Here is an 11,061-nt window from a genome sequence, read left to right as displayed (position 1 = left end):
TCCCTTCCCCCTCCCTCCTCCTTCCTCATCCCAACCTGTCTCCCTTCTACCTCCTTCCTCCTTCCATTTCCCCCCATCTTTCCCTTCCCCCTCTCTCCTCCTTCCCCTCTTCCACCATCTTTCCCTGCCCCCTCCCTGCTTCTTCCTCATCCCAGCCTGCCTCCCTTCTCCTTCCCTGCTCCTTCTGTTTTTCCACCATCTTTCCCTTCCCCCTCCTTCCGCATTTCGTTTTTCCACCATCTTTCCCTGCCCCCTCCCTTCTCTTTCCTCATCCCAGCCTCCCTTCCCCCTCCTTCTGTTTTTCCACCATCTTTCCCTGCCCCCTCCCTGTTTCTTCCTCATCCCAGCCTGTCTCCCTGCCCCCTCCCTGTGCCTTCTGATTTTCCACCATCTTTCCCTGCCCCCTCCCTTCTCCTTCCTCATCCCAGCCTGTCTCCCTTCCCCCTCTTTCCTCCTTCCATTTTCCCCCATCTTTCCCTTCCCCCTCCCTTCTTCTTCCCCTCTTCTACCACCTTTCCCTGCCCCCTCCCTGTTTCTTCCTCATCCCAGCCTGTCTCCCTCCCCCCCCTTCCTCCTTCCATTTTCCCCCATCTTTCCCTTCCCCCTCCCTCCTCATTCTGTTTTTCCACCATCTTTCCCTGCCCCCCTCCCTTCTCCTTCCCCAATCCAGACCGACTCCCTTCCCCCTCCCTGCTCCTTCCATTTCCCACCATTTTTCCCTTCCCCCTCCCTGCTCCTTCCTCATCCTAGCCTGTCTCCCTTCCCCCTTCCTCTTCCTTCCCTTCTTCCACCATCTTTCCCTGCCCCCTCCCTGCTCCTTCCCCACACCAGCCTATCTCCCTTCCCCCTCTCTCCTCATTCCCTTTTGCCACCATCTTTCCCTGCCCCCTCCCTTTTCTTTCCCCTCTTCCACTATCTTTCCCTTCCCCCTCCCTCCCCTGCCCCATCCCACCTTTCCTTCCCCCTCCCCGCTCCTTCCCCATCCTGCCCCGTGTCCCTTCCTCATCCCTGCTTTCCCTCTCCCACCCCATGTCCCTTCCCCTTTCCTCCTCTTCCCCCCTCCCCTGTGCCCCTTCCCCATCCCACCTTCCCTCCCCCTTCTCCTCCTCCCTCCCGGCCTGTCTGCCTCCCCCCTCCCTTCCCTTCCCTCCTCTTGCCCTTCCCCTCCCACTTTCCCTCCCCTCCCCCTCCCCCCCTCTCCTCCCTTCCCCTCCCCTCCTCCTCTTGCCCCCTCGCCTCCCTCGGTCCCCTCTCTCCCTTCCTCTCCCTCTCCCCCCCTCCCCAGCCCCCCCTCCCGGTCCCCCCTCCCCTCCCCGCCCCGGCTCCCGCCCTCAATTGTGTGTGTGGTAGCGCAGGGGGCTAAGGGCGCGGCATTCCCTGGCCTTTGTTGCCCTCGCCCCAGCCCCGCGCCGCTCCCCTCCAAATTGGCCGTCTCTAGGAGACGGCATCTATTTTAAGCAGGTGCCTGGCGTCCTATTTCTGGTCCAGCATGTCAGGAAGGCAGCCGGCCTCCCTGGGCACAGTATGTCAGCCCGCCTTCCATTGGCAGAAAGGCTAGGAGCCCTCCATTGCAGTCGCTTTCGGCAGGACATTGTGGCACGCGGCACAGCAGGTGAGCGCGAGCGAAGGCTGCAAAATTCGCAGGAAGGCAGATCGCCCTCTTGCCAAGCCCAGTGTATGACTTCCGGAGCCCGGGAGCGTTAGCAGACCCTGCTGGGAGCCGCTCTGCCTGGGCGCCTGATCCACACAGCCGGGCATTATGTTCCTAGGACCCCCGCGCCTGAGGAAGTGGTTCGGCCGCCAGAACAATTACCGGAGGACCATTCAGAATACGTTCAAGCCGAGGGCATACCCTTCCTTCACCCGCCGGATCCCGTACGACGCGAACAATGCGGCCGCCGAGGTAAAGCCCCGATCGATCGATAGCCGGCGACTCGGACCGCCTCGCGGCCGGGCGCGATGGATTCCTCGATGGCCCCCCTCCCCCACCCCGACCCGGAGCTCAGCATCCTTCCGACCCCGGCCGGCCCCGTGCCCCGCTCGGTTTTCAATAGAGCCCCCTCCCCCCTCCTTTTTTTTTTTTTTTTTTTTTTTTGTGGCGGGGAGGGTTTCCCTTCCGATGCCCGGGCTCCGCTAAAACCGAGCCGGGGAGCCCGGCGAGATGCCGCTCTTTTGACGGGGCCACCCAGAGCCATTTTGGGTTGCGTATTGCCATATTGGCTCGGGTCTTGTGGCGCCGTTAAAAAACCATTTGGGCCGACACCTCGGGGCGCCGCAGAATCCGATTGCCCTGCGGCCCCGCTGCCCCGGGGCAACAAGTGGCGGGCGGGGGGGGGGATTTCAGAGGGACGGACGGCCGGGCGGCCCTCGGAAAACCCCCCCCCCCTCCCCGCCCAACGCCATAGCGGGGAGCCCACCTGCCCCTCCCCCCGGGAAGGCAGCGCCTTGCCAATTTCAAAGTGCGTGGCAGCCCAGAGCCGGGCCGGCCCTGAACGCCGACATCCCAGATGATGCCGATCATCACGGTGATGATCGTGGCGAGGAAGATGGCTAATATTCGCACGACGCAGCAGCGACATTCGCAAAGCCATCTACCTGGATGATGTCATCTGCTCTCCAGCCAGGGGCCCAGCCCTCATTTGGACGCTGTTAGTCCGGGGGCCCCTTGAGTCTTCCCCCCCCCACCCCACCCCCCAAGCCTTTTGCACTTTAGTACAAAACCGTTTCCTCCGGGTGGGGTGAAATGAGTCTCTCTGCAGCGGCCCCCTAACCCCCAGGCCCGCTGCTGGGCCCGCCCTCTCCTGGGAGGATGCCCCACCGAATTCATTCATTCATTTCTTGTCTACCTGGCGGCCCTTGGGCTGCCCGCTGACAGATTTGACATTTTTTTCCAGTCGGTGGTTCTGTGATAACGCTCATTTCTGAGCTTTTTTTTTTTTAATAGGATTCCAAGCAAATCCGTTGAATTGCAGCAATGGCAGGAAGATCGAGCATCATTGTTGCACCAAAAAAAAAAAAAAAAAAAAAAAAAAAAAAAAAAAACCAACAACAAACCAACCTGATTGAGTGCTTGACGTTTCCAGTCATTTTTTCAGTGTAACAGATTAGCCTGATGTTTTTCAAGATGTTTCCCCCTGAAAATCAGAAGAACACGATTTGATCAGTGACGTGGGAGCTTTTGGGAGAGGAGCTTGGGTACAGGGACATGCAAACCTTAAAGTGACATATAGATGCTATTCTTATTACCACTACTAGTACTACTACAGCCATATTGTTTGGGGCTGGCCAGGTTCCCTCTTGATTTTCTACTCCTTGCGAGAAATCTCAGGACCTGAAAACAGCCCTCCCCAGTGCGACTTGGGCATTTCATCCCATTCACGTAGGAGTCACTTTCTATTCCATCCATATTTTTAATTTTGCTCACATCGGATGGGCACAGGGCTAAAGCACCGAATGCATTTCGTTTTCATCTTTGTTCTAAAAAAAAATGAATTCGGTGGATTTGTCCCTTCGGTTTCATCACCAGCACAGAGGAATCGGGGGCTCGGGGATCCAGATAAAGCCACGGCCGAGTGAAACCGTGCAGGGGTATTTAAATTGTTTTGTCAAATGGCGTTTCTTTCCAGGACAATGACAACATCGAGACGACCATCCGGCAGTTCAGGAACTACAACAACCGGCCTGAGAGATTTGGAAGACAGCTGATGTTTGGACCAATAAGAAAATCAGTGGTAAATGATACACGAAGGTAAGGATAGATAGAAGTGGGTAAGGTTGCAAAAGCCTTCAACATATCCCTTTAGTGACAGCTGGATTTTGGCAGCTCCATGACAACAGCCCCTTTTGGTCACTGAGAAAGACCAGAAACGGCATAATGTTGGGAGAGGGGGCCCAGCGTAGCATCTGGAACCCTTGGGTTCTCAGACCCTGCCTCAAACAGGGCCACGTCATGGTACATCTCAGTGAGTCAAGCGGCATTTTGAAGGTAGAAGCTAATTGTCTGGTAACCATTGGCAACCACTGCTCCTCTCCAGGCTTCAGCTGACGGCTCCAGCTCTAGAAGCCTCTGAAGATCCTCAGGTCTGATGGAGCCGTGTTCGCAAATGGAAGTTTCCACGGTGAAAAAAATCATAGATTCCCTTCCAAAGAAATCTTTTCGATATTATTAGATGCTAGAGTAGCTGAAGATGCTGGGGAGGGGGACGGGGAGCCACTGGAGCTGTCTGTTCTCAATAGCCACGTTCTCCCCTCTTTGCTATCATGAATCTAGCAGAGATAATAAGGGATTAAGGCTATTAGAGACTATAAGCCACTTCTTAGATGTAGCCATGCTTTTGCAAAAAATCCCACAGTTGCTTCTATAAATTCTCTCTCTGTCTCTTGTCTCTCTCTATCTCTGTCTCTGTGTGTGTGTGTCAGCTAGAAGGAGGAGAGAGCCAGATTTTGGGATTTCCTCTTACCAGCTGACCAAATTGTGTCCAATTTGAAAATCGTCTTTTTTCCTTGGGATCCCTCATAACATTTTTTTGAGAATCTTTCCTCTGTGCGTATATTCCTATTTTATTTTCTGTGACAGTTATTTGTATAGGTCTCTTCTTTTATTTACTAAAATATAAAGTCCTCGAAGGCAGGAAGGGTCTGAAATTGATTTTTGATCCTTTCCAGCAAGATGGCAGCAGACTTCAGACACGGCAGGTACTTAAATATTAATCATTCTAGTTGGGCCTTGAAAAGTAGATGGGCGTACCCCCAGCCCACCGCAGGCCTCGGCTATGGTTTCACCATTAAACCCTCTCTTAGGATCCCCCTGGACCGATGCTGGCCGCGGAGCCAGTGTTTGGAGCTGCCTCCCTTCCTTTGCCATTTGGGCACTGTCCCGCTCTCCTCCCCCTTAGCAGCCCCTTGGGCTGGTGCCTGGTTTCCTGGACATGCTCCTGCCTTAGCCCAAAGGCCTCTAAGAACTGAAAAAATGGTCCAGATAATTTAGCTCCTCCCACTTCCTTCAAAAGAAAAAGCATTTAGAAAGACCAAGCAATCTGATAAAATGGAAGTTTTGGTCTGAATTTCCTAACTGATGGCCATTGCCCCTGAATGTGAGATGGTCCGATTTGCCTTTCCCTCCCCATTCTTTTTTGTCCTTTTGATCTGCTCCGGGAGTCAGGAGAGCTGGGTTCAAATTCTGGTCATGTGGATTTGATCAAAAGATCCGGCCTCAGTTTCCTCATTAATAAAGTCAGAGGGTTGACCATGACCCTCCAGCCCCCATCTGGCCGGAACATTGTACAATTCCACAGTGGTATAGCTGAATACCATTTGTTGATTAAAAGATTACTTCATCATTTAAGGATCTGTTCCATTTTCAGTGTGGGTACTCTGATTCTAATCCGGCCAGTTCTAATCTGGCCTCAGGCACTTAACACTTCCCAGCTGTGTGACCCTGGGCAAGTCACTTAACCCCAATTGCCTCAGCAAAAATAAATAAATAAATAGACAAACAAACAAATAAATAAGTAAGTAAAAGAACTGCAGGTAAGTAAAAGGTCACCCCTCCGCAGCCAAACTGGTACCAGGTTTCTCTGAGCTTGGCCCGCCTGGGCATCGGGCTTCAGGCACGCGGTCTCCCCATCATCAGCCCTTTCTACCTTGGCCCAACCCAACGGCCAGACCCGGTGGGTGCGGCCGCAGCCTTGGAGAGCCCAGGCTCACCTTCGTGCCAGGAACGAGGATCTGGGGAAGACTTTGAGGGAGGGTTAATGAGTAAACATTTCTGGGGAAGTCATGGGGGACCTCAAGGGAAAGGGAGGTCTTATGTGTGCAGGGGCTTGGCAGCTGGCTCTCCTCACTCTGATGAGTTCGGGGATGGAGGAGCTTTGGTTTAGGACTTTGAGGGCGTTTCCCTTGGAAGTCCCCAAATGCTCAAGAATAATACATCAAGTGTAAAATGCCCCCACCTTCCGGGGTCAGGGTCCCCACACAAAATACTAGCTACTTCAGGCCCAGTTCCCACCAGCAGTGAAGGACAAAGCAGGGTACTGAGTCACTGCCCAGGGAGAGTCACCAGCCCCCACGACCACCACGGAGCCAGCGTGGGCTTTCCACGCGAGCCAAGGAAACGTTGACCGCTGACGGTAGCTCTTCTCTGGGTCTCTGTCTCCCCTCTCCTCTCCTCCACCATGTTCCCTCCAGAACACTAACTTCCCAAACACAAACCTAGAAAACCCTAGCAAGTATCACCATCATCCTTCCGGAGCATCTTTGAATTTCTACAACAGGACCCAAGCCTGGGAATGAGTCCCTTGGAGAAACTCCAGGTCAAACAAGCCGTGGGGCCTGGGACATCTCTGATCCACTGGGTTCCTTTGGAAACGGGGGCCCTCTGGACGACTGTCAAAACAGTCGGGTCCCCGGCACCGCCACCCCGGATCCTTCACTGCCCTCCCCGTCCCCTTTTTGTTTCCTCAGCAATTCGGAGGGATCCAGCTCCGTCGTCTTTGGGGAGTCCTTGGCCACCAGGTAGGAAGCAGTTTCATCTTTGGCCGCTCAGCCGCTTCGTCCCTTCTCGCTCATTCATTCATAGTTGAGTCTGCATGCTGCCATTGGTGTTGAGCGCTGGGTTCTGTCTGCTTGTTGGGAAAACTTGATTTCTTTGAACAAAAACGTTCCAAGTTAGGTTTCCTTAGACTTCTTGATAAACACTAAGCCTTCATGCCTCCACTGAGGTTGTTGTTGTTTGTCCTTCGAGAGGCCCGGGTCATCAGGGAAGCGATGCCATGACATGTAAGTAAATGGGATTTCAGGGAGGGAGGGGGGGCTGTGCGAGGGCACCTGCCTCACTTTCCCCTCCGGAGCATCTGGATCCAATGGCTAGCCATAGATCAAGGTAACTGGAGACGGCCCTGAGGAAATGGGAGACTTTGGCCCCAACAGGTCTCAGTTTGCCTGAGGCTGCACCCATTCAGCGAGTAAGGCTAGGGAGCCACTGAGGCAAAGAATCTCCTCTCTCACCTAGTCCCCAACCAAAATCTAAATAAATAATTAAGCAAACGAATCTGGGAGGGGGAAGGGAATGAATCTGGCACAGACAATTGCAACTTACTTTCAATCGGGGTTGATCCGGACCCTAACGATGACCAAATGGGGCTTGGCCTGGGACCTCTTGGTGGCCAGTTAGAATCAGATCGGTTTGGGTTGAAGGCCTGGTCCTTAAGAAAGAGACCTAGTCGCTAAACCCCGAGATACCCTGGGAGCCATCTCTGCAGCCCACATTTGCTCCCGGGGCCTCTTTGGCTTTTGAGGTCATACTTAAAATCTCGTGGGCAAACTCTGAAAGCTTCCATCCTAAAGAACTCATCACAAAGTCATAATTCCATGTCCTATGAGAGGCTCTGCTAACTATTAATTTCGAGTCTTATGTACCGCACAGAACAATGAAGCAGAAGAAGCAGAGAGACAACAGGGTGAACCAGAACCGGGGGGTGAGTCTCCATCATTTTCATTTCACAGGTCACAGTCCGGTTTTATTTTACAGGTTGTTTTGGCTCTGGTGGGCCGGCTTTCTTCAAGTAGCCAATTTCATCATTTACTTTTTGAGCTGATTATTATTTCCATAAGATCTGCTTCCTGGCATTGATATGGGAAGAAGCCCCCCCCCCAAAAAAAATTGAGTTCTGCTCCCTACTAGCTGTGTGATCTTTTAAATCTATTTTCCCCTGAGGCAAATGGAGTTCAGTGACTTGCCCAGGGTCACAGAGCCCAGCTCTGAACTCAGGTCCTCCTGACTGCAGGGCTGGTGCTCTAGCCACTGTGCCACCCAGCTGCCCCTAGCTTGGTGATCTTGATCAGATCTCATCTGTAAATAAGAGGAGCAGACCAGGCTTCACCTCTGTAGTTCCTGCCAGTTCTCAGTCTCGGATACCAGTATCAGTGTGCCTCCCCAAACGGCAACTGTCTTCCCCTCTCCTGGGTGCATTTGCCTCCAGATGGTCCCTTCTCCACCACAGCCCTGTGTTACTCGATTAATGGGCAGTAAAATGGAGGGGAAGAGAATGACCGAGACCCATTTAGGTCCAGAAGAGCATGTCTCGACTAGCCCCGGGTGCAAGGCTAGGGGTGCCGAGGCACCGAGTCTCAGGTTCAGGTTCTGTCGTAATTTTCTAACCTCGAGAGCTAGCTGACCTCAGAGGGGCTGGGCCCCCTCCTTCACTGGAGGGCACAGGAGCCCCACCTGCCAGGGATGTTGTAGGAGTTCTGGGCGGCGTCAGATCGGCCGAGATTCTGACTCCAAAGTCTAACCTTTCCTTCAGATACCACCACCTCCACCACCGCACAAGATGCGGGCAGCCGAGGGGAAATCTCCGAACAAGAACAGGTGACTATATACCGGGATGAGGTTCGTCCATCTCATTGGTGGGGGTGGGCGGGGCTGGGTCTTCACTAACTGTCCGTAGGTACAATTTTTCTGGCAGGTACCAAGTCCAGCTCAGGCCTGGGTCAATCCTGACGGTGTCTGTTGCCAACCCTCAAATAAGCATAAGTAGACAGTAAGTAACAGTTGCTACCTTTTGTGGTTCAGCCACTGGGTGTGTGTGTGTGTGTGTGTGTGTGTGTGTGTGTGTGTGTGTGTGTTTTCAATGGGTAGCCATTTTCATCTACCCTCTACACCCTCCTCCTTTTGGAATTTCATGGAATTGTAGATTCGGGGGCATCTCAAGGGATTCATTTGAGTCCATTTTCTCCACATTAGTGAATGTTGATGCTCAAAATGGCCCTTCCCCATCCCTCCCTTTACTCCTCCAACTTCTTCTAGGTAAGGGTGGAAGGAAGGGGAGGACAGCTCCATGATAAACTCCAGCCCTCTTGATCTGGTGGAGGAAATAAGGGGATACCTGAAAAAGTCCTATGGAAAACCAGCCTTTCTTTCCTGGTGCAGAGATCACCCCCCCACCCGCAGCCCAGATGTGACCCAGCTGCTGGAGTTTAGGGGGATGTAATATTTAGTGGGCCCAGATTCGTGAATGAGCCCCTTACATACCTACAACCAAAAGGAGCCTTCGAGATGGGCTGATCCAAGCCCTTTGGTTTCCTGAGGAAAATTTGGGCCCGAGAGGGGAAGAGCAGTACTGGGGCTGCATAGTCCCAGGGCTAGGGCCAGAGGAGGCAGCACTGATTTAGTGCATACAGTTTCAGCTACAGCTTTCCACGTGTATTTTTAATTCACAGATTCAAGCGTTCTGATGGCGAAACTTCATTTCTGAAAGATAAATGGAGCGCTCCCAAACATGAGAAGTTTCAGCCCAGAGGGATCTCCCTGAGGTACAATTTCCGAGCCGTTGCCAATCAGGTAAGACACACGCAACCACCCACAGAAATCGCTTACGAGGTGCCAAGTAAAACTCCCACCCTGATTTCAGGCTGAACTTGGATTACACGAGGTCTAGTTGTACTGAATACTAGAACAGAACTTCGATTAGCCAGAAGCTCCAGTGAACTCGATTTTTGCCTTATACTTCACTTTTCTGAGGAGCTCCCAATGAGATGTGGCTTTTCTGGGGTCACGCCACTAGTCAGCATCTGAGGTGAAATTGGAACTCAGGGCTTCTTGACTCCAGGCTCTGCACTCTGCATCCTGGCAGCCCGGGCCAGCCGGGGAGATACCAGCGAGTCTCAGGAGTGGTTCAGATAGTTGATGGAGTATGAAAAGCGAAGAAACCACTGATCCCTGAGGCTGTTGGGAAAGGTCTCAAGTATGAACTGAACTTTGAAGAAGCAGCAGTAGCTTGGTGGGGGGAGGGAGAAAACAAGCACAGATGCATAGTAGGATAGCAGAGGTTTTCGAGGGGCTGCTTTAGCTGGAAAGGAGGCTCCTTGATGGGGTGCAGTGTAGGATATAGGCTTTGGGGCCAAAGATAAGGAATTTAGACTTGAACCTCTAAGCACTGGGGAGCCATGGTAAATTCTTGAGGGAATGGAAGAATGTGATGTGTGTGTGGATTGCCAATGTTCCCAGACTCCCCTGCTTCCTTTTAAATGCTTCAGTGGCCAGGTTCTGTGGGCACTGGGGGACCGTTTCCAACCGCTAAGTCAGGACGACTAATGGAAGACATTTCTCTTTCTCTTCTGCAGACTAAAATGACCCTCAACGAGCGATTCTCTGGCCTGAAGATCATCAAAGGGAATTTCACTGTTACCAAATCTGGGAGCAGAACCGTCACACTGCCTTAAATGTTATGATAATACAGAGTTGTCAGTAGTTGCTTCGTACAATTTTTTGCCACAGATAGTGATTTTCCTTCCAATAGTTTGCTAACATAGACTTTCCGCTTTCCAGAAAACTTCTTATGCTACAGCTTCAGTAATCCATCACAGTCAAGTGTATTCATAAATCATAAGAAAAAAAAATCCCTGTGGGCTCTCTTCATATTCCTTTACGAGAAAATTTGTCAGGTGAGACAGGAAAAGGAAGGGGTCAAATATCTTGATGGTTTCTGACGGTAGCACAATCGTTCTTTGCTCTTGAAGCAGTCGAGGGCTTGTTCACTCTGAGTTCACTCGTTCATCGCAACTAAGAAATCCATTTCAGATTCTGCTCCATCAGTAGAATAAGCTAGTGCCCATAGCCTTGTGAAAACACTCATTAAGTTCAGCCAAACTTGCTATTTCCAGTGTGACATCTTGGACAAACCATCAGGCATTTCTTTTGACGTTAAGTGTTATTGAACCTTAACATAGCTTTGTGACGATGTAGAGATAATCAGTTCTAAGATTGAGTGTGATGCTATGTGTATACAACGTAAATAAAGACTTTGCAAATCAAGCCTTGAGTCCATTTCTATATTTCGTGACTCCATACCCATATTTGTGGCCAAATGAGCCCGATCTCCTCCTCTGAGGGCCAGGCTCACTCAGGAGTTTCAAGGGTTACCGGCTTTGGGGGTTACTGGCAGAGTGAGTTCAAATGGACAACAGAAAACGTCAGCTTTGAGGTGCTGGGCAGGGGAGATCCTCCATGAGCCTGCGCGGACCTGTTCTGGAAGGCTCTCGCATATGGACAAGAACTGGGTA

General features: G+C 52.0%; 1 protein-coding gene across 2 annotated transcripts; it reads left to right on the top strand.

The window, feature by feature from the left end:
• Window positions 1-1,642: 1,642 nt before the first annotated feature.
• On the top strand, window positions 1,643-10,813 carry LOC116420196 (UAP56-interacting factor-like). Of its 2 annotated transcripts, none has more exons than XM_031944477.1 (8): window positions 1,643-1,903; window positions 3,627-3,748; window positions 6,463-6,513; window positions 7,424-7,475; window positions 8,304-8,368; window positions 8,466-8,540; window positions 9,220-9,340; window positions 10,123-10,813. In XM_031944477.1, the coding sequence occupies exons 1-8, from the start codon at window positions 1,760-1,762 to the stop codon at window positions 10,219-10,221; spliced, it is 729 nt and encodes a 242-aa protein (XP_031800337.1). In that variant the 5' UTR covers window positions 1,643-1,759; the 3' UTR covers window positions 10,222-10,813. The 2 variants fall into 2 exon arrangements, with proteins under 2 accessions (XP_031800337.1, XP_031800335.1); XM_031944475.1 differs by having other exon boundaries at window positions 8,448-8,540.
• The last annotated feature ends 248 nt before the right edge of the window (window positions 10,814-11,061 follow it).

The sequence above is a fragment of the Sarcophilus harrisii genome, chromosome X (genome assembly GCF_902635505.1).
Source record: "Sarcophilus harrisii chromosome X, mSarHar1.11, whole genome shotgun sequence".
Lineage (NCBI taxonomy): Eukaryota > Metazoa > Chordata > Mammalia > Dasyuromorphia > Dasyuridae > Sarcophilus > Sarcophilus harrisii.
This window is presented reverse-complemented; position numbering and strand designations above follow the sequence as displayed.

What these genes read in the sequence shown, in the direction of transcription:
- LOC116420196 (XM_031944475.1), top strand. Translation starts at nt 1,760, where the DNA reads ATGTTCCTAGGACCCCCGCGCCTGAGGAAGTGGTTCGGCCGCCAGAAC. An exon ending in GTGGTAAATGATACACGAAG is followed by an intron (nt 3,749 to 6,462) that starts GTAAGGATAGAT and finishes TTGTTTCCTCAG; the next exon opens with CAATTCGGAGGGATCCAGCT. An exon ending in CAAATAAGCATAAGTAGACA is followed by an intron (nt 8,541 to 9,219) that starts GTAAGTAACAGT and finishes TTTAATTCACAG; the next exon opens with ATTCAAGCGTTCTGATGGCG.